General features: G+C 40.5%; 1 protein-coding gene across 9 annotated transcripts in view; it reads left to right on the forward strand.

Moving 5' to 3' along the window:
- LOC117259695 (protocadherin Fat 3) overlaps window positions 1-21,976 on the forward strand; it is a 391,086-nt gene that overhangs the window by 203,642 nt on the left and 165,468 nt on the right. For 8 of the 9 annotated variants that reach the window (XM_033631307.2, XM_033631315.2, XM_033631310.2 and 5 more), the window contains exon 3: window positions 12,552-12,875. In XM_033631307.2, the coding sequence (XP_033487198.2) occupies window positions 12,552-12,875 (324 nt within the window). The remainder of the gene's footprint in view (window positions 1-12,551; window positions 12,876-21,976) is intronic. The other variant, XM_078166869.1, reaches the window with a different exon arrangement.

Here is a 21,976-nt window from a genome sequence, read left to right on the forward strand (position 1 = left end):
GGCATTTTGAGGGAATGTGGATATTTGGGGTGATGTGTTCCCCCAGTATATATTATAATTACTGTCTTGTTTCCTTTTCCCAGACAAAGACACAAAAGAAGATGGAAGAGTAAATCATGCCTACAGGTGTTTTAACTCAGCAGGGAAAATGATTAGGGGAGAATAAATTTTGAAACCAATCAGAATCCCTGAGTTTTACTGCATTATATTCCAATATATTTTGATATTATGAATTATCACCTGGCACCTGAATTTGTGATTTCCTTTACATAAATAAGGCCATTTCCACCATAATTTGGTGCATAAAAAGTGATCAGAATACAGGAGGACCCCCACATCCTCACATATATGTCCCCCGCCCCCACACTGAAACAAAACCTAGGTCCTTGTGTGTGGATATGAATCACGTGGCTCATAGTCACAGACTGTGACATACTCACCATATTTCCATTCTTTGTCATTCAGCTTTCAGTGGTTTGCTGCAGCAGTGCGGCAGCTCTGCTTTGTTTCTGCTCTGTGCTGTGAGGAAGCTGATTGGGCAGCAGTGCGGACTGTCACTCCCTGCTCTCCAATGTGTTTTATGTCTAGCACTCCTGTGACATTTGTAGTTAATTCCACACTCTTAATTGGAAAGCAGGCTTGTAAGCAGCAGCTTGGGCTATCAGAAGCAATGCTGTAACATGCTGCATAGCTATTAATTGTAGTGCAGCCAAGGGGCCAGAAGGAGGCAGAGATGAATGAACACTGAGGCAGAAAGAACACAGCACAGGGCAACTCTGAATTAATTACAACTAACCTTGAACGTTCAAGTGTCCCACAGGACAAAAACAATGACGTACTGCTCGTGTGTGTGTGTGTGTGTGTGTGTGTGTGTGTGTGTGTGTAAAATTTTACTGTACAGAGTGCTGTACCAGAACATGCACTCAAGAGTGGCTAAATGAGGATATTAGTGGTATATTCATTTTCATTAGATGTGTAAATACCTTAATAGGAGTATTGTCTTTCTTGGAATAAGGTCAAAAACTGAAATATTTTGTGCATGTAAACGTAGTCAAAGAGGGAGGGAGAGAGAGAAATTGTTGACATTTCTTCCCTGCATCCTGTATCTCCAAGGATTTGCATTTGGCTTTAAGTCCTTCAGCAGAGGCACCAAAGCCTGTCAGACAGAACGTTTACAACTTTAGACATGTCTTGTTCTATATGTATCAGGTGTACAACACATCAATATGTTAAAAACTTGAAGAGCAGCTTGGTCTCACTCACAGTGCATCAAACTACTCTGCTTAATATTTCCCAGGTGTCACTATAGTGTTGCCTGGGGCACCCTTTAGCATCTTTGTGAGACACACTGGGCTTTCTACATACTGTAATGTAAATGTAGTTTAAAGAACACAAGAGTCTGCTTAGGGTGGGCAGGAGCGGAGGCTGACATGTCCAACAAGCACAGGACTTTGACCCAGGAGATTGATGTTCAAGACCAACAAACAACATTAGCCGTGGCGTTTCTGCAACTCAAAGCTGGGGTTTTTGTAGCAATACACCATTGCCTGTCCTACTGAATGTGTGCCATACAAAGCTGGGCATATTTTTAGCGACATCCGCCTTCTTTTCCTAACCATAACCAAGTAGTTTTGTTACGTAAACCTAAAAACTGACAACTTCTTACCGCCAACCCCTTGTACATTAAGATACAATGCAAAAGGTTGCCCCTGGCATCGTTATAGTGACGATGGAGCTTCTACCCAAGCATCAAAAAATGATGAGTAAGAGTGAGATCATGTTGCAGCGTGCAGTCAGTACCTTGACATTTAAAACACGTTAACATTTTAGTCCAACTGAAATCATACTAAATTGAATTTTTCAAAGTCCAATTTACACACCCCGATAATGGTAAATGGACCTGCATTTGTATAGCGCCTTTCTAGTCATCTGACCACTCAAAGCGCTTTTTACACTACGAGTCACATTCACCCATTCACACACACACACACACACACACACACACACACACACACTGGTGGCTGAGGCTACCATACAAGGTGCCACCTGCTACTCAGTTTTAACACACTCACACACTGATGGAACAGTCATCAGGACCATGGGGATTCAGTATCTTGCTCAAGGATACTTCGACATGCAGACTGGAGGGGCCCGGGATCAAACCGCTGATCTTTCGATTGGTGGACGACCCACTCTGCCTCTGAGCCACAGCCGTGATGGGAGTCAAATTACTCCTGCATGTATGCAGTCGAATCGGACCCAAACTGACCTAGGTGACCTGTGCATGCTCCACAGTTTCCACAGGCTTTGACCCAGAAGCTGAAAGCATTAAATGTGTAATAGAAGAAGAAGCCGGTAAACACATGGCAGAATCTACATCCAGAGATGTGCATTTTTGGACTGATGAAATGTACAGAGCTATAAAGTTGTCCACCATGGTACCAGTTTGCTGCTAGCTAACTGTAGCTAACTTGTTTGTCGATTGGTTGATCTGTGACATAATAGGTCAACCAGAAAAAAAGACCATTACTGACAAGCTGAAAGGGGGGCATATCGCCACCTACCGTAGCGGAGCTGGGCATACTTTGGTCAATAAATCGAATCCCCTACTGTGCTTGTATACCGGGACAAGGACAGTTATCCAATTAAATGGCCTAGTCAAGCTTTAACCGTAGCTTGACTTAAATGTGCATGTAAATGTACTGAGTGTTTTTGTTTGTTTGTTTAACATAAAATAGGATCAAGTGCAGTTTGTGGTAGGTTTATTAGTTGAAATGACACTTTCAGTATCACAATACACCTTTTTCATGCCATAGTAAGAAAAACACAACAGTATTTAATAACATTAATAGTGGCTGTAGTCCACATAGGGGAAGCACTGAAATTGTCTATGCCAGCTCACTGGAATAGCTTACTGGGACACTTAATGGAACTGACCCATTGTTAATGTTATCACTTTCACCTGTGATTTTCCTACAATGACAAATTAAAATGTTTGCTGTGAAAAGGGTTTATTCTCACCTCCTGTATCTTAAAGGTGGCTATTAGAAGTTGACCAACATAAGCACATTTCATACAAAGTAACCTCAGTGCGCTTTTACATACAGCATGTGTAAATAAAAACAAATTAAGTCTTGAGAGTAATTCTTCCCCAGCCCACCCCCTCGCACAGACATCCCTAATCACACATCCCCAAATGAGAACACTAGAGAGGGGAGAGGATGAGAGAGAGAGAAAAAGAGGGACAGAGAGAAAGAGAGACAGACAGACAGACAGACAGACAGACGGACAAAGGCACTAACTATTCATAGGCCTGGGAGAACTGGTAGGTCTTAAGCTTGACTTTAAAGGATGACACAGTTGCAGAGACTCTCACATCATCAGGCAGTTTGTTCCAGAGAGTGGGGCCATAATGACTGAATGCACCCTCATAAAATTTATTTTGGATCATGGGCACAGGAGACCAGTGTCTGATGATCTGAGGGTTCTGGGTATGTAGGCTGTGAGCAGGTCAGTGATGTATTGAGGAGTCAGACCATTAAGTGCTTTGCAAACAGTGAGGAGTATTTTGAAATCAATTCTGTATTTTATTGGGAACCAATGAAGTGATTTCAGTACGGGAGTAAGATGTTCAGTTTTTCTAGTCCCAGTGAGTACTCTGCAGCATTTTGAATAAGCTGAAGCCGTTTTTTAGGGAGGTTTTTTAAGAAGGGCGTTACAGTAATCTAGTCTGGAGGAGATGAAAGCATGAACCAGTTTTTCAGCATCTGAATGAGATAGCACTGATCTAACTTTGGAAATGTTTTTTAGGTGGTAAAATGCTGTCCTTGTGATACTTGTAATATGACTTGTAAAGTTGAGTTCTGGATCCATGACAACACCTAGATTTCTGACCTGCTCAAGAATGGATGACAAAATCTGCAGTCTGTGTTTTGTGTAAAAAAGTTTAACTTCAGGAGTTAGTGAAATGAAATGTAAACCCTTTAAAGGTCCAGTGTGTAGAATTTAGGGTGATATTTTGGCTAAAATGGAATGTGATATGCTAAGTATGTTTCCTTTAGTGTATAATCACTTCTGTGTTTTTGTTACCTTAGAATGTGCCATTTATATCCACATAAGGAGCTGGTCCTCGTTTATGGATATTGCCATGTTGCACTGCCATGTTTCTACAGTAGCCCAGAATGGACAAACTAAACACTGGCTCCAGATAGGGCCATACACATATGACTATTGTCACACAAGTATGCTGTCTGATATTAATACATACTTTCAACATATTGTACCACAGTAGCCAGAACTATAACTATAATATTATTACTTTCATTAATGTTGTTGTAAGCTACTGTCATTACCTGCATCTCTCTCTCTCTCTCTCTCTCTCTCTCTCTCTCTCTCTCTCTCTCTCTGTCTCATTGTGTCATATGGATTACTGTTAATTTATTATGCTGATCTGTTCTGTACGACATCTATTGCACGTCTGTCCGTCCTGGAAGAGGGATCCCTCCTCAGTTGCTCTTCCTGAGGTTTCTACCGTTTTTTTTTCCCCCGTTAAAGGGGTTTTTTTTGGGGAGTTTTTCCTTATCCGCTGTGAGGGTCTTAAGGACAGAGGGATGTCGTATGCTGTAAAGCCCTGTGAGGCAAATTGTGATTTGTGATATTGGGCTTTATAAATAAAATTGAATTGAATTGAATTCCCGTGTTCACATGTTTGTGTTGGCCATCACAGTTAGAAGCCCATCTGCAGCAAACAGCATTGGAGAAACACTGATTTCTGACATTTAATTTTTTTAACTAGTTTTAATCATGAAGTTTGTCTGTTTTGGAGAGGAAGCGACCTCTGTGGACAATCCAACTCCCAGTAAAAAACCTCCTAAACTGTGAACACTGAAAGAATTCTGGCAGGGAAAAGCTTTAGCTGGTTGCAATCTCAATCCTCAACGCTATGTGCCACTAAATCATCCTAAATCTTACACACTGAACCTTTAAAGTCAGTCTTTTTTGTACAGCATTCCCTCTCCACATGTATATGACAGTTGTAGTTTCTCATTTTAACATTAACATACAAAGCACAAAGCACTTTATCATTTCAATTTCAATCAATCAATTTTATTTATAAAGCCCAATATCACAAATCACAATTTGCCTCACAGGGCTTTACAGCATACGACATCCCTCTGTCCTTAGGGCCCTCGCAGCGGATAAGGAAAAACTCCCCCAAAAAACCCCTTTAACAGGGAAAAAAACGGTAGAAACCTCAGGAAGAGCAACTGAGGAGGGATCCCTCTTCCAGGACGGACAGACGTGCAATAGATGTCATACAGAACAGATCAGCATAATAAATTAACAGTAATCCGTATGACACAATGAGACAGAGAGAGAGAGAGAGCGAGAGAGAGAGAGAGAGAGAGAGAGAGAGAGAGAGAGAGAGAGAGAGAGATGCAGGTAATGACAGTAGCTTACAACAACATTATTGAAAGTAATAATATTATAGTTATAGTTCTGGCTACTGTGGTACAATATGTTGAAAGTATGTATTAATATCTGGCAGTATACATGTGTGACAATAGTCATATGTGTATAATAACAGTAGAAGTATGACTAATGACTAATGATGGCAGCAGCAGCAGGAGGCACCTGGCAGGACCACGGCAGCAGCACAACCACACACGTCACGCTGTCCAGGCACTGCTGCGATATGAGTTAATCTGAGAGACAGTGGAGCACAAAGGCTCCGGAGAAGAAGCTGAGTTAGTGACATCCAGAATGGCCGAGTTAGCAAGATGCAGTAATAGGATACGAGAGAGAGAGAGAGAGAGAGAGAGAGAGAGAGAGAGAGAGAGAGAGAGAGAGAGAAGGTGCCCGGTGTATTATAGGGGGGTCCTCCGGCAGACTAGGCCTAAGTCAGCCTAACTAGGGGCTGGTACAGGGTGAGCCTGAGCCAGCCCTAACTATAAGCTTTATCAAAGAGGAAAGTCTTAAGTCTAGTCTTAAATGTGGAGACGGTGTCTGCCTCCCGGACCGTAACAGGAAGATGATTCCACAGGAGAGGAGCCTGATAGCTGAAGGCTCTGGCTCCTGATCTACTTTTGGAGACTTCAGGGACCACGAGTAACCCTGCGTTCTCAGAGCGCAGTGTTCTGGTGGGATAATATGGCACTATGAGCTCTCTAAGATATGATGGAGCTTGACCATTTAGAGCTTTATAAGTTAACAGTAGGATTTTAAATTCAATTCTGGATTTTACAGGGAGCCAGTGCAGAGAAGCTAAAACAGGAGAAATATGATCTTGTTTCTTAGTTCCTGTTAGTACACGTGCTGCTGCATTCTGAATTAGCTGGAGAGTTTTTATGGACTTACTAGAGCTACCTGATAATAGAGAGTTACAGTAATCCAGCCTAGAGGTAACAAAAGCGTGGACTAATTTTTCTGCATCTTTTCGGGTCAGGATAGGCCTAATTTTCGCAATATTATGCAGATGAAAAAATGCAGTCTGTGAGGTTTGTTTTAAATGAGAATTAAAAGACAAATTTTGATCAAATATTACTCCGAGGTTTCTTACGGTAGTGCTAGAGGCCAGAGCAATGCCATCTAGAGAAACTATGTCATCAGATAGAGAGTCTCTGAGTTGTTTGGGGCCAAGAACAATAACTTCAGTTTTATCTGAATTTAACATCAGGAAATTGGTGCTCATCCAGGTTTTTATGTCTTTAAGGCAGTTATGGAGTTTAGTTAACTGATTACTTTCTTCTGGCTTCATCGATAAATACAACTGTGTATCATCCGCATAACAATGGAAATTTATAGAGTGATTTCTAATGATGTTACCTAAAGAAAGCATATATAGAGTAAATAGGATTGGTCCGAGCACAGAACCTTGCGGAACTCCAAAACAAACTTTGGTACGTAAGGATGATTCATTATGAATGTCAACAAACTGAAAACGATCAGATAAATAAGATTTAAACCAGTTTAGTGCAGAACCTTTTAGGCCAATTAAGTGATCCAGTCTCTGCAGTAGAATTTGATGGTCAATTGTGTCAAACACCGCACTAAGATCTAATAAAACAAGTACAGAGACGAATCCTTTGTCTGAAGCAATCAGAAGGTCATTTGTAATTTTAACTAGTGCTGTCTCAGTGCTATGATGCACTCTAAATCCTGACTGAAATTCCTCAAATAAATTATTATCATGGAGAAAATCACACAGCTGGTCTGCGACTACTTTCTCAAGGATCTTTGACATAAAGGGAAGATTAGATATTGGTCTATAGTTGGCTAACACCTCTGGATCCAGGGTGGGCTTTTTTAGTAGAGGTTTAATTACAGCTACCTTAAAAGACTGTGGTACATAGCCTGTTAATAAGGATAGATTGATCATATCTAATATATGAGTGTTAACTAAAGGAAAGACCTCCTTAAGTAGCCTAGTTGGGATGGGGTCTAAGAGACACGTTGATGATTTAGATGAAGAAATCACTGCGGTCAAATTGGGGAGAAGCAATCTAAATATATATTAGGTCTTAGAGCTGTGTTTGAGGTTAGATAGGTACTATCTGAGGACAGGAGGTCATGAATTTTGCCTCTAATAGTTAGAATTTTGTCATTAAAAAAGCTCATAAAATCATTACTGCTAAGGGCTAAAGGAATACAAGGCTCAGTAGAGCTCTGACTCTCAGTCAGCCTGGCTACAGTGCTGAAAAGAAACCTGGGGTTGTTCTTATTGTCTTATTGTCTTCTATTAATGCTACTCTGACATTGCGGAGGCCCCTCTTATAAGTTTTGAGACTGTCTGTCCAGATTAAACGAAACATGACATATTGTTGTAGATTAAGTCAACAAAAACTATATAAAATCTATGCACTTTCATCCACCACCACCCACATTTACCCTGCAACCACTGACATGCCCTCCCCCCATCTCTAAACATCACTCCTAAGCCTTTCCCTCTCTCTACATCAGACAGGTTTCCGACACATTTTTCAGTTGCCTCAGACAACTGATGGCAGTAAATACTGGCTGTAGTGGTTAGCACTGTCACCTCACAGCAAGAGGGTTTCAGGTTTGAACCCACCAGCCAGCTGGGGCACTTCTGTGTGGAGTTTGCATGTTCTCCCAATGTCAGCATGGGTTTTCTGCTGGTTTCCTGTCTTCCTCCCACAGTCCAAAGGCATGCAGGTTAATTGGTGACTCTAAATTGCCCGTAGGTGTGAATGTAAGCGTAAATGGTTGTCCATCTCTTTGTGTCAGCCCTGTGATAGTCTTGCAACCTGTTCAGGGTATACCCCGCTTTCACCCAATGTCAGCTGGGACAGACTCCAGCCCCTCTGCGACCCTGTACCAGGATAAGCGGTTACAGAAAATGAATTAATTACTTCATCAGTCCAGCTGTCTGTACCAACAGCATCTCTTTTCAAATTACAACCCTAAATGACAGTTAAATACAGTTTATTTTTGAGTATTTGAGTAGAAAGCCACTTGCCATCATAGTAAACAGTACATACCGGGCAGAATCAGTTAAAAGTATAATAAAGTGACTGTGCATATAATTTTCTAACTTAAAAATGTGGACTAAGTGATAATTAATTCTTCAAGTGCTTTTTAAGTACTTGATGTTACTCCCCATCGCTGCTGAACACAGCATAAACTCTTCTGTAGCATCTCCACTCTGAATAGCAAATACAACATCTTGCCACCAATTCACTTATCTTAACACACATACATTTATGCAGGTGGGTTTATTTGGGACAGGAGACAGTACAGTAATAATACTTGGGTGTGTGTTTTCTCTCCAGAGTCATCCTGAAAGGTGCAGTAGCAACACTCAGTCTAAATATCTTATGAGCTTCTCCACTAAAGCATGAGAGCAAATGGAGTGGCTAAGAGCTTTACACTAACATGCTAAAGATATCTGTGTGTGTGTGTGTGTGTGTGTGTGTGTGTTTGTGTGTGTGTGTGTGTGTGTGTGTGTGTATGTGTGTGTGTGTGTGTTAGCACTGGCCAGCAGCACTCATGTGAAAGCCCATGAGTATTCCGCAGGGAAAGAGATGCTTTTTGAAGAGAGTAATCAGCCACTTAGACAATACACCAAGTAAATATTACCACCTAAGTTGGCTAATCAAGAGCACTCAACACAGTTACATGCACGAGGGAGAATGTTGCCGTCAGGGTTTTCTGCCAAAGAAACCTTTCTGGCAGAAATCTTTTCATTATAACCCCAACCATGCAACCCTATCACTAGAATAGATGTTGGCTTTTTATGTTTCTGCAAACCACAGATGTGTCCCATTTGCACACTATTATGTAGCAAATATGTTGAAACTTTATGTCTCAACAACGCTGTAGTTAACGTGTGGTTAGGTTTAGGCACAAAAACTTCTTGTTTATGGGTAGGGAAAGATCATATTTGGCTTAAAATACTTACTTATGGTGGCTAGTTGCTGGAAATGCAGTGAAACACTCAGGTTTGGTGCCTAAAAGGCTGCTGGAAACACAGCAATGCATCGCTAGAAAACAACCGATTGTTGTTTGTTGGTCCTGAATAGTGTCCTGCGGCTTGCCCACATGTCACACCATCCACCATCCCCCCATCCCCTCATCTCCCAATTACAGTCAGCCCATATACTACATAATTTTGGAAATGTTGATATAATAGGTATGCAATGTGAAAATTAAACACATCTGGGGTTTGCAGAAGTGTATAGTGCCAACATTTTCTTCTGGTTGAACCATGATATTATTTCAAAACCTTAAGGGCATTCTGGCAGAAAGCTCTTAAGGGCCCTTAAAACACACACACACAAATGTTCAAGCAAAAGAAAAAACTTCCTGCCACATACGACAACGACTTAGAAAACCCACAAGAGAGCAGACAAACACACACTCTGAGGTCAGGGGTCGCAGGAGTTTTGATTAGACTTTTCCATGGCAAAGCATCACGGGATTAGATCATATGTTTAACAGATAGCCTTTGGCCACACAGTTTTACAGGCTTGTCTGAAAGCCTGTGGTCGAGCTCAGTGTTTACTCATCCAGTCTGTGTTTAGATAAAGGGAATAAAGTGCTTTATTAGAATGCGTGGTGGGCTGTTTGGAGCCCTGATGAGGGAGTCTATTGCTGGGGATGTGGTGTTGAGTGATAGCAGACACTATGGGTCTGTGCATGTTGTAAGAATAAACTGTAACTTTAGAAAGTTAGAGAAAAAACAGGACTCCAAAATGAGGCCTCCTGCCTTGCAGATTAATTCTTGGCATGTGAAGTTGAAATGTTTAAGGATAAAATCATTAGCCTTATTGTGGACTTCCCCAAATGTTTTCATGTGATTCCTGAATGTCTTGGCGGTCAGAAATACCTGATTTGAAATTCTTCACTCCAAAAAGATGTTATGTTGGTCTCTGAAGATGTGACTCTTCAGCATCAGATTTCAACTGATGTATTATAAAGAGCAAGAAACTCTGCATAGGGCAGGGGGGAGACCACTGCTCGTGTCCAGTGTGAAACCAAAGGTCAGTGCTGTGTTAACATAACATTATGTAACTTACGTCTGTAAGTTAAGCACTTATGTCACTCACGTGATGTATTTACATCACTTTAAGCACTGATTTTAAACCACAGCATGGTGTTTTTTGTCAAATGCTAACCAAGTAGTTTTGGTGCCTAAACCTAACCTGGACTGTCTGACAATGTTAACCCCAACAGAACAAATTTCACAGAGGAGCTAGCTGTGCATCACATACAGATGCTAAAGGGTATGTCTCATAGAGACACCCAAGGGTAACGTGCACCAAGGAGTGTGAGAAATCATAGGTATTTGACAACCTGGGATAAAATCATGTTTGATACATGCAATGGCTGGAAGGTTTGCCTTTTTTCATCACTTGTTGTTTCATTCCATATTTTCAATGTTTCATTCACAAATAGAGAGGCTGTGGGGTGGCTGTGAGCAGGTTTACAGTGGAAATGCCTTTGCTAGATGAGGTGCATCTCAACTATGTATAAGTCTGGCATTCAAAAACTTAAGCAGCAACCACAGCAAAGAGCTTCTTGGAGCAGCAAGAGTGGTGTGTATCCATGCTGATAGTTGTGGTTTTACATGTATAGGCAAAACCAAAAAGACAGATATGTATTGAGTTGGAATTTAGTTTGAAGTGCTCATTAGGCGCATTAAAAAAAGAGAATTAACATGACCGTCAGAAAGTCTCCTCTGGTTACCTGCTTGGTAACTACGGTACTTTCTACCATAAAACAATCCCTGTGGGAACTGTCAGCAGTGTGTTGAGTGGGCTTGTCAGAATAACAAGGACATACCTTTTCTGGTCAAAGTGGGCAGCTCTTAAACATGTTAAAGACCATTGGGCTAATAGTGAAAACTGTGGCTATACTATAAGTCATTAGAGGTGGGGGTTTTGACTCTTTTTATTGACTCAAGTTTGTATGAGTCACTCATTTAAGAGAGCTGGGTTTTCAAGTCACTCAAGTCACCAAGTCAGCTACCCCCAGAGCTTGGTGAATCCCCCACTGGCCCCAGCACCCATAGAGCATGCACACCAGAGATGAGAGTCCACTGAGCTGGCTAACTTCTGGTTTAACTGCCTGCTAACTTAAATAAAGATGAAATCATATAATCATGCAGCTCCTTTAGACTTTCCAAATGTTACCAGGCTGATTGGATCAAAGTCTGGTCTTTTTGCAGGGGCTGTGACGCTCAATGGAATTAACCCACCATTTTACAACTGCTCCTTTCCCATGATTGTATTTGGGCAAAATTCTTTTTGGGCCCCTATTGGACCAGGAAGTTGAAATTACATGGTTTGATCACTACATCACAACATCAAAATGGCTTCAATGTTCAGCACTGTTCCTGCGGGCTTGGTCAGAAGCTCTCAACCTTCATTGCAGGTCAGGGGGGCAGGAGTGGGCTCCAGGCTGGGAGAACAAGTACTGAATTTTTTTTTTTTAAAAAAAGCACCAAAATGGTTACATGTCTCACAGGGTCAGGTTAATAAATTAATTAACTCGGTATATCACCACAGATACAGTTAACACAAGAGTTGCATAATTGTGTGAGTGACACTTGGTCTTACCTTGTCTTCACAGTCTGCACAAACTAGCAGCAGGTATGAAGGGGCAGGTCAGTGAACAAATTAGTAGAGATGACAACTCCTCACTCCCGAGTCAGGAAAAACAGTTTCTCATTTCAAAGGATTGTTTCACGACTCGCACATCACTTTGGGTCATATCATGTGGCAGTGTCTTTGTACAACAACATCCTCAGGCTATTTCTCTCTCTTTCCTTACTATTTCACTCCTTGTTGTGCTGATGACTTCTGACATTTAAAGGAAATGAGAGTGAAATCTCTCTTTATTTTGGCTGAAAATAGAAGGAAATGGCTATGCCACCGCAGTGAAAAACATTCTTAACATTTCATTGAATATGATTATTTTCTTGCATTAGGTGAACAGTACTGACAATTCTTTATTCAGTCCTTGCCATGTTTGGGTAATGAGAAATTAAAGAGTGTTAAATGAACTCTCTTTTTCTCTTCCACCACCAGGGGTGATCTACACCACAGATATGTTGGACCGTGAGACCAAGGACTCTTACTGGCTGACGGTGTATGCAAGTGACCATGGCGTGGTTCCTCAGTTTGCTACAATTGAGGTATTCGTCCAGGTGGAGGATGTTAACGATAACGCTCCGCTGACCTCAGAGCCATTGTACCGGCCTTCAGTGCCTGAGAACTCTCCACGGGATGTTTCTGTGATCCAGATCCAGGCCCAGGACCCTGATGCTGCGCCCCCTGCTGCTGCTGACAGACTCAACTACCGCATCATCAGTGGAAACCCACAGAACTTCTTCACAATCAACACCCGCACTGGTGAGTAATGCTGTGTGTGACGGGTGATTGCTCTGAGACAAGGGAGGCTGAACTTCCCCTAAAATTTCATAGAAGAAATGGTCAAATATGCACCATTGAATTTACATTAAAATAAGAATTTACATTGCATTAAATGTGCGCTAGGATGCGTTTAACATCATGACTCTTATGTTCAAACGTAAGCTGTTTATCACCAGTTTTCAAATGCGACCTCCCTGTCATACATTCTCGTGTCAGCATGGTGGACGTGGAGCCTCCAAGCATTCCTATGAGACAGCGCTGAGCAGGTTTTTTTCATGCAGCAAAGCGAGACGGACGGTCATTGGATAAATGCAACAAAATCATCACTTCCAGGGAGGCTCAGCTTCCCTAGGACCTAATGGAGCGGTAGGCGGGAGGGGACGCTAGGTGTGTGCATGATGATTGGAGGAATTGTCTAAAAGGCTGAACCCCTTTGTGATTGACAGCGCTTTGCATTTTGAGCTCAGTCCCATGTGGATATTTGCAAGTGGAGTCTTCTGACAGAGTGCCGTCCGGTAGTGATGCACGGGTCGGGGTTTTTTCCAACCTGCGGGTCCCGCATTTATGAAATAATTTGACCCGCTCCATCCCGCCCGCACAACAGCATCTATTTTCACAACCCACCCCACCCCACTGATATTAAATACACGTTAAATATGTCATTGAATAAGGCTTTTATTTGGTCTGACAAAGGTGCTTGAAAAACAAAAAATATAAAATAAATAAACAATAAATAAATCCTAAGATAAAATAAAATTAGGCTTGCATTTTTGTAGCTATTATTTGCAATAAAAAGGCATGCTGGACATACCCGTCTTGTGGCTCTCATGCTTGTATAGCTTATCACAAGAATTGCGCTTCACGTAGCCAATGCTGCTGTTGTCTGCTGCACTAACTACCTCACAGAAATTGTCCCAAACATTTAGCAGCAGCTTGGCCTTCTTTTCTTTTAACTCTGTACTCTCCCAACCGTAATCTTTCTCTCACTTCTTCTTCCATCTTCACTGCTTCATTGATTCTGGTTTGTTGTGGCTGCTGCTTGGCGCTTTTGTGACATCACGTCACAGGTTACGTTACGTAACATGCATTTACCTAACCTACAACAGTGTTGTTAACAAGTAGGCTATATCCGACATATTTAATCTGTAATGACCCGCCCCACCCGCCCTGCCAATAAAGTGAACATTTCTTGACCCGACCCAACCTGACCCGCGGGTAACCCACGAGACGCACGGGTTACGGGTCGGCCTGCGCATCACTACCGTCCGGAGTTCCTTATTTCCATAAGCGATATAGCTCATTTTCACCATAGGTCAGGTGTTTAAACCCATCTGAAAGTCTTTGAGGTGTATTTTGCTGTGGTTCTATGCCATGGTTGAAAAACGGCTTCAATTAAATGTTCCTTTTATAAGTTACTGCCTCATGACAAATTTTTTGATGTAAACTTAAAGTGAGCTTCCCCTGTTTGAAAGACCAGCAGCCGCCACTGTTGTGTGAGTATGTGAGGGTCAAAAAGGCTATGATAAAAACAAGGTTTATAAACTACATAAAAAAGAAACCTTTGAAAGCAAAAACTAAGAGATTTCTCAACATTCAACAAATAACCAGTGTGAAAGTATGAGAGGAAGATATTAACTGGATACTGTTTTGATGCAAAGTCTTAACAATCTATCCATCACTTAATGTGTCTTGGATGGCTCAAAGTAAAAACTAAATGCATTCAAAACAGAGTAAAATCAAATTGCTCAACCCACCTCTGGAGAACATTTGAGATGAACTGGTAATTAGTTTCAGACTGATGCAGTTTCATTTTCACAGCCAGTGCCTACATTGTGTAAATAGCAAATATACAAGGGCCATCTATGCATCCATGGGCATGTAGGTCTTAAAATGAGGTGTTACAGGGGCGTTGGTGGCTTAGTGGATAGAGCAGGCGCCCCATGTATAAGGCTATTGCTGCAGCGGCCTGGGTTCGACTCCAGCCTGTGGTCCTTTGCTGCATGTCATTACCCCTCTCTCTCTCCCCTTGACGCTTAACTGTCCTATGTATAAAGGCAAAAATGCCCCAAAAAATATCTTCAAAAAAAAAAAAAAAAAAAAAAAAAAAAAAAAAGAGGTGCTGCCAGGCACATTGTTACTGTATTGCTATTGTGAGGTAGTAAAAAAACAATTGATCTGCTGACCAACACAATCCTGGTCTTAAGTCAGAATGACACAGTTTTCTCCTGCTATTTAAATGGCACATTAGTCACATAGCATCTGCATAGGTGGAGTCACATTGCATGTTCACTTGTTACACATGTAAATGGGTTAGGGGTGGATGAAATACATCATCATTAATGAGGAAAATATTAATGACGTTCTGTAGAATGTCAATGTAGCAGAGATCAGAGCAGAGGTGCAGAGCTGCTGTCCAACTCCCCTTTAAGAATCATGCTGTGTGCATTACACACGAGGAGCAGCAGAACTTCATTAATTATTTCAGAGGCTAAAAGTTTCGTTATGTTTCGTCTGTCAAGTTTTTAACTACAGTTTTTAGTTTTGCTGCTTAAATGGCCTACAATATTTGCTGCAGTGACATCACTGCTCTTACTGCAGTACTCTTAGCAGAAAATCATTCACTGCTCCAGTTGTCTGGATCCACGTTTTAAATAGCAGTGCACCAGGTGAAGGTGCATCTGGCTATTAAAGGGAATGGGAGATAACAATCTGACTGGTTGAATTCATGTTAAACCCAAAACACACCTATAATTAATTAAGGGACTAAATGCAACCCCTTTGCATGTTGCACCTTACTTTGCACCTAAATTATGCGCTGTTTGAACAGCATCAGCGGCCAAACACACTTTGGACCATTTGCTACAGATTGTTTAAATAAGGCCCAAAGTGTGTTTGCTAGGTGTTATTCCACCATTAGCGTCCAGAACTACTTTAGTGCTTCTTCTTATAGCTCCTCCATGTATGGAAACTCTAGAGGGAATGAACATCACTCAAAACATGTTCCCCAATTTAGGGTTTTGATGATGGGGGTGGAGAGCACTGTCAAAAGCTGCAGACAGACATCAAGACTGAAAACTACAAAAAATAGACTCCCCACACAAAATGCATGTTCTCACCAACATACACAAAGTGTGCCGTCCAAGTGTTAAGAAAGGAGCACATTCTGGACTACTGAGTGAAGACAGAGACAAAATACTGGGCGATAGATAGGCTACTGTATGATTACAGTTGTGTTGACAAATGTTGAATATATAAATGTTGAATGTTGAGAATATATATATATATATATATATATATATATTTACACATAGAAGTGATGTTTGGTTGCATACAACAGTCTATCTGTGTGAAGCATCAGCAAACTAACATCAGCTTAGCTTTTGCAAAGTCAACTACCCAATAAGCTGGCTACAAAACGATCACAACAATTTCTCATTGAGAAACATCAAATCAAAACATGTTCAGTGTTGTGCTAGTTACTGAAAAATAGTAACTAGTTACCATTACTAGTTACTTCATTAAAAAGTAACTCAGTTAGTAACTCAGTTACTTAAACCAAAAAGTAATGTGTTACTGAGAAAAGTAACTTTTTAGTTCATTTGGCTGTCCTTTGCCAGATGCTCAAAGAAGCTATTTTAGGGGGGCTGAACATACAGAACAGGCCTCACATGCCCAGTTTAAAGCTGCACAAATGAACAAATCATCAGTGGAGTCCAGTCGTCCAAACAGCATCCAGTCTGCCAGAAATTAAAAAGAAGAGGAAGAAGTAGTACTTCCATCCAGTCAGTAGTCAGGTTTCCATCTACCTATTTTTATTCGCATTTTCAACATCTGTGAAAAAAACTTGAATGGAAATGCGAAATTCGAAAAAAAGGCTGAAATATCGCAGAAAGGTTTTTATGCTTGGAGGGTGTGGAAAAGTCAGCCTATCGATATTAGGAAAATGCGACTTTTGGCAATGGAAACAGATTTAGCGGATAAACGATGACGTAGGCTACCGGATCCTACTTCTACTTCACACACACACACCTGTGTGAACTTAGAGAGAGGTAAATACTCCAGTGTCAGGTGAGTGTATTTCACAACTTACCTGAATAGACTGGACGTGTTGAATACTGCTGCATCATGTGCGCTGCCTGGTGTACCAACACAGACATCACAGCATTATGTAGGCTACGCTGACAAGGCTGATATGAGTGTGATGAGAGCTCTCGCAATAACCAAGAAGTTCCCAAGGAATCTCTCCATCTCGTCATAGTCATGGATGTGCCGGTAGTTGTTCATATCAGTTGTGGACATGAGACACTCTCAATGACGTCATCTCACGGCGCCCTCTTCTTCTACGGGTGTTCTTTTGCATTTTTATTTTTATTTTTCATGAGAAGCGCCACCTACTGCTCGACCTGTTGACTCCCAATACTCGCAAAACAATAATGAATGGAAATGTGTATAAATTCTCATTTTCTTTTGCGCATTTTCACAAAATTCGCTTAAAATTTGCGATACATTTGGATGGAAACCCAGCTAGCGATAAGGAATCATCGTCCAATATGTACCTACCAGTTCCGGTTTGAGTCACCCAACGTGCCATTGTGTTTTCTGTTTTGCTGTTATTTTGCAATTTAAGGCAACCATACAAAGCGCCTGCAAACTGCACAGGGATAGCTACAGGACTCCATCAGAGTTACTGTTCTTCACTAAAACCTGATGAGTGGGATTATAAAAAAAAACCACATTGCAGTTTGCTTCCAAACAGTTTAGTTTTTATTGTTATTCTTGTTATTTGCACATGTGATGTCAACAGTCCTCACATCATTGACAGCTCCATTTTTCTGGGGTCTCTGATGTTTCCTCATTACTAGCACTCAGCTGGGTGATGATAACACCATGGACGGCACGGGAGCACAACAGACAGCAGCGCACGCAGCACAGCAGCACACAACACACAACACACTCACTGTCACACCAGCTTACATGGCATATGCCCATATATGGGCAGTCAGAATGATGCAATGATAGTAGGCTACTCTGTATTACAATTGTATTTATTGTGCATACTGGTGGCCAGCACCAAGTCACTGCGTTTTACTTAGTCTTGTAGTAAGTATGGATATTAGATGATTTTTTTGAAAAAAAAAAAAAAACAATAACAAAAAGGCAGCAGTAGGAGAGCAAGTAGTATATCCCTAATGGTGTTCAGTATACACATACAACTGTCCGTTTCGTTTTTTCATTTATATCCCACTCCAACTGACCACACACACACACAAATCTAAATGTGAAGCAGATTTTCTCTTCTGTGCTTTGGAGGCTCTATCTCCGCAACGGATTGGTCGATTTTTTTTTTTTTTTTAAGATTATTTTTTTGGGCTTTTTGCCTTTAATGGACAGGACAGATTAAAATGGGGTGAGAGAGAAAGTGGGGGTTGACATGCAGCAAAGGGTTGCAAGCCGGAGTTGATCCTGCGACCACTGCAGCGAGGCATTGCCTCTGTACATGGGGCGCCGGCACTATCCACACGAGACTGACAGCACTGTAAGCCAGTCAGAGTCAGCAGAACACGGCTGCTGTATGTGGTCATTGTAATGCTTACCAGGATGTTCTGTGTTTTACCGGTAGAATAAACTTTTCACAACAAAACAATAAAGGTAAGAGAAATTTTACAACTATCGTTTGGTGAAACGATTTCTGTTGTTATTGTTCTTTGGCCTCTATCTCTCTGATGCTTTGGTGTAGCATGCTTTGGTGGATATGTGTAGAAATGGCAGTCTCTGCTTTCATTTGAGATAAATGGCGTGTGTTTTGCATAACATGGCGTTGAGTTAGAGAACGAAATAGGGCGAGTGGGTTGGCACATCGGTGCTGTATGGAGTTTGATTTGTTGTTATTCATTTAGTTGTTGTTTTTGAGCTGTGTTTGGGGCATGTAAAAATGGTTTATACAGCCTTGTAGCCCAGGTTCTACTATTTAATTGGATGTGCAACATCACTATATTTTTCGTGTTTAGCGCATTGTTTCACACTGTGTTTGCAAAGTCGTTCTCAAAGTCCCCCAATTTGGGCCACCCAATAATAGTAAATGAGTGCTCATTCTTTGTCAAAATTCTCTGTCAAAATACGTTAAAATCACGTGTGTAACAGGGAATTATTAAAGATTTTCCCGGGGGAGAAACGCCCGGACACCCGGGTAAAAAATTGTTCCCACTTATATTTTCAACTTCTATGCCCCTGGATAACACTACAGTCTGTACATCTAATTGAAGAGATTTGGTGCAGCACTGGTGTTGATGGAAATGCTACAATAATAACATCTCTATAGTATACGTGGGATGAAGCAAAGGGAATGAAGAAAAGGAGGAGGTGAATGCAGGGAGAAACAACAACAGCAGCTAGAACAGCGTCTGGGAACATGAACACACAATCTCTCTGCACGCTGCCTTACACACAGTTTGCTGTTTGCTCTACAGATAAGGCATGTGGTGGAGAGGGGAAAATATAATTGGCTGTTGCTATATTTATCTCTTCTTTAGTCAAGATCTCATTGCTTTGAATTTTATATGATTCCACCCATTCTTCTGAAGCAGCTACTACCCTCTCTCCCCTTCTGCCTTTATTAAAGAAATTCTTGCATTTTACTTTTTTGTATTATCATTTATCTCTGCGTGTTCTCTCTTTCTGTCATCCTCTCATACACTCTCTTTTAACTCTGATTGTCTCCTTTCTTCTCTTGATAGCTGTTTCACAATACTTTTTTTGTGTCTGTCTCTCTCTGTCTCAATGGCGGATGTTGAATATTTGATTTTGTTGTCATGAAACTTTGATGACGACTGCAGATTATCTTTAAGCCTGTAGCACTCTTCCTAACTGCCATGTTTGTTGTTTATTTCCTCTGTCCATCCTCTCTCCGTTTACTTTTTTTTATCACTTCTCCTTTCATTCAAACCTCATTTCTCTTTTGGCAGTGTCACTGATACCCTCACAGCATGAAGCACAACACAGTCCGTTTGAGTCATCGTAACTACAGCAGTAATTGTCAGGCTGTAGTTGTGAAGGTACAAATAGAGCTTGCTGTCAGGCTTTGTTTGAGACGAATTCCAGAGACACAAACGTTATTGAGTCGGGTGTAGCTGCACTAAAGCCAGTGTCTACAGACAGGGCACAAGGTCTTCGGTTACACCTGACAGAAGCTTACAGAGCATCAAAAGAAAGTAACTGAAACTAAGTATAAATACATTCTAGAAGCCTATTGTCTACTCAAAAATCCCAAACACAACTCATGTACACTCTGGTGTTCATACAGTTTTATATTTGTCTTTGACATTTGTTCTGTTTTTGTTGTTTATTGTTTATTGTAGATCCCCATTAGTCACTGCCTCAGTAGTGACTATTCTTCCTGGGGTCAATTAAAAATTACAGTGTAATTAAAAATTCACAAGCAAAAACCTAATAAAAAACAAAACAAATTGAAGAACAAATATAATATATGCATTCACACATCTATCAAAGGAAAAAGAAAACAACAACAATTATCCTAAATGACAAAGAATGATAAATTAAAATATAACAGACAAAGTACATACAGAAGTGAGCAAAAATAAAATGTATATCAATATAATAATGATAACCTAACTGAGCACACTAAATTGATATTAAACAAAAATAAGTATAAAGAAAATCAAACATACATAATTCATAACAGAATACAATTAACTGACAAAAACATTAGTCACAATCTACAACAACCTCTTTCTGCATTACAGCTCTTCTAAGTGTTTTCTTAAAACAAACTCTACTGGAAATTAAAACTAAATGTTGTGGAAGTCTGTTCCAGTATGTGATTGCCCAGTACATCACTGTTTTTTTGAGGGCATCAGTTTTAGGTTTAGGCAAGGTGAAATCACCTCTCAAGGCTTGTCTAGTGCCATAGTTGTGACTATCACTAGCGAGCAACAGCTGAGAAAAAAGACTAGTAGGTTTACGTGATATATAGATGTTTTTCAAAAATATAATAATGCTACAAGCTAGTCTCTCACTGACTCTCATCCATGACAATTCATTGTGCATTTTTTCAATGCTGTTCCTAAAAGAGCAGTGCAGAGCTAATCTCGCAGCTCTATTTTGGGTGAACTGGATTTTATTTAGTTTTTGTTTAGATGCATTTGACCAGATTGCTGGGTAATAGTCAAGATGTGACAAGACAAGGGTTTGTATAACTTGTTTTTTTGTTGTGCTGGTTAGAAAATAAGCACTCCTTCTTATGATTGAAATACTCCTACTCATTTTTATTACTATATTATTAATGTGAGTAGTCCAAGAAAGCGTTTCATCTGTTGTAATCGCCAGCAATCTGGCCTCCTTAACTTGTTCAATCTTAACTCCATACAAAGAAACACTTAATTTGTGTTCCTTTCTCTGAGCATAATTTGAGCCAATAACAAGACATTTGGTTTTAGAAATATTAAATTTCATCTTATTTTCAGTGACCCATTTAGAAATCTGCATTAACTCATCTTGAAGTATACTGCTCAGGTCTGTGACATTCTCTGCAGAAGCATATATTGTAGTATCATCTGCATAAATTGAAATTGAAGCATTCTTTAAAATATATGGCATATCATTTACAAATATTGAGTATAATAAAGGTCCTAGACAACTTCCCTGAGGAATGCCACAATCTAATGTTTTCACACTTGAAAGAGTTCCATTGAACATGACACATTGCTGTCTATTGAATAGGTAGCTTTTCATCCAGTTAATAGCTGAAAGTTTGAAACCACAAGCAGCCAGTTTTGTAAGTAACAGTTCATGGTCGATAATATCAAACACAGCACTAAAATCCAACAACACTGTTCCAACTAATAATTTACTGTCAATATGTTTTAGCCAGTCATCTGTCAATTGTTTGAGAGCTGTGCATGTTGAATAGCCAGTTTTATAGGCATGTTGAAAGTCTGAATTAATACTATTAATAGAGAAATAATTTTGAATTTGCTTAAATATAATTTTTTCCATTAATTTTCCTAATACAGGCAAAATATTAATTGGCCTGCTATTTGATCCTGTGAATTCTTCTTTCCTGT

Source organism: Epinephelus lanceolatus, chromosome 4 (genome assembly GCF_041903045.1).
Source record: "Epinephelus lanceolatus isolate andai-2023 chromosome 4, ASM4190304v1, whole genome shotgun sequence".
NCBI lineage: Eukaryota > Metazoa > Chordata > Actinopteri > Perciformes > Serranidae > Epinephelus > Epinephelus lanceolatus.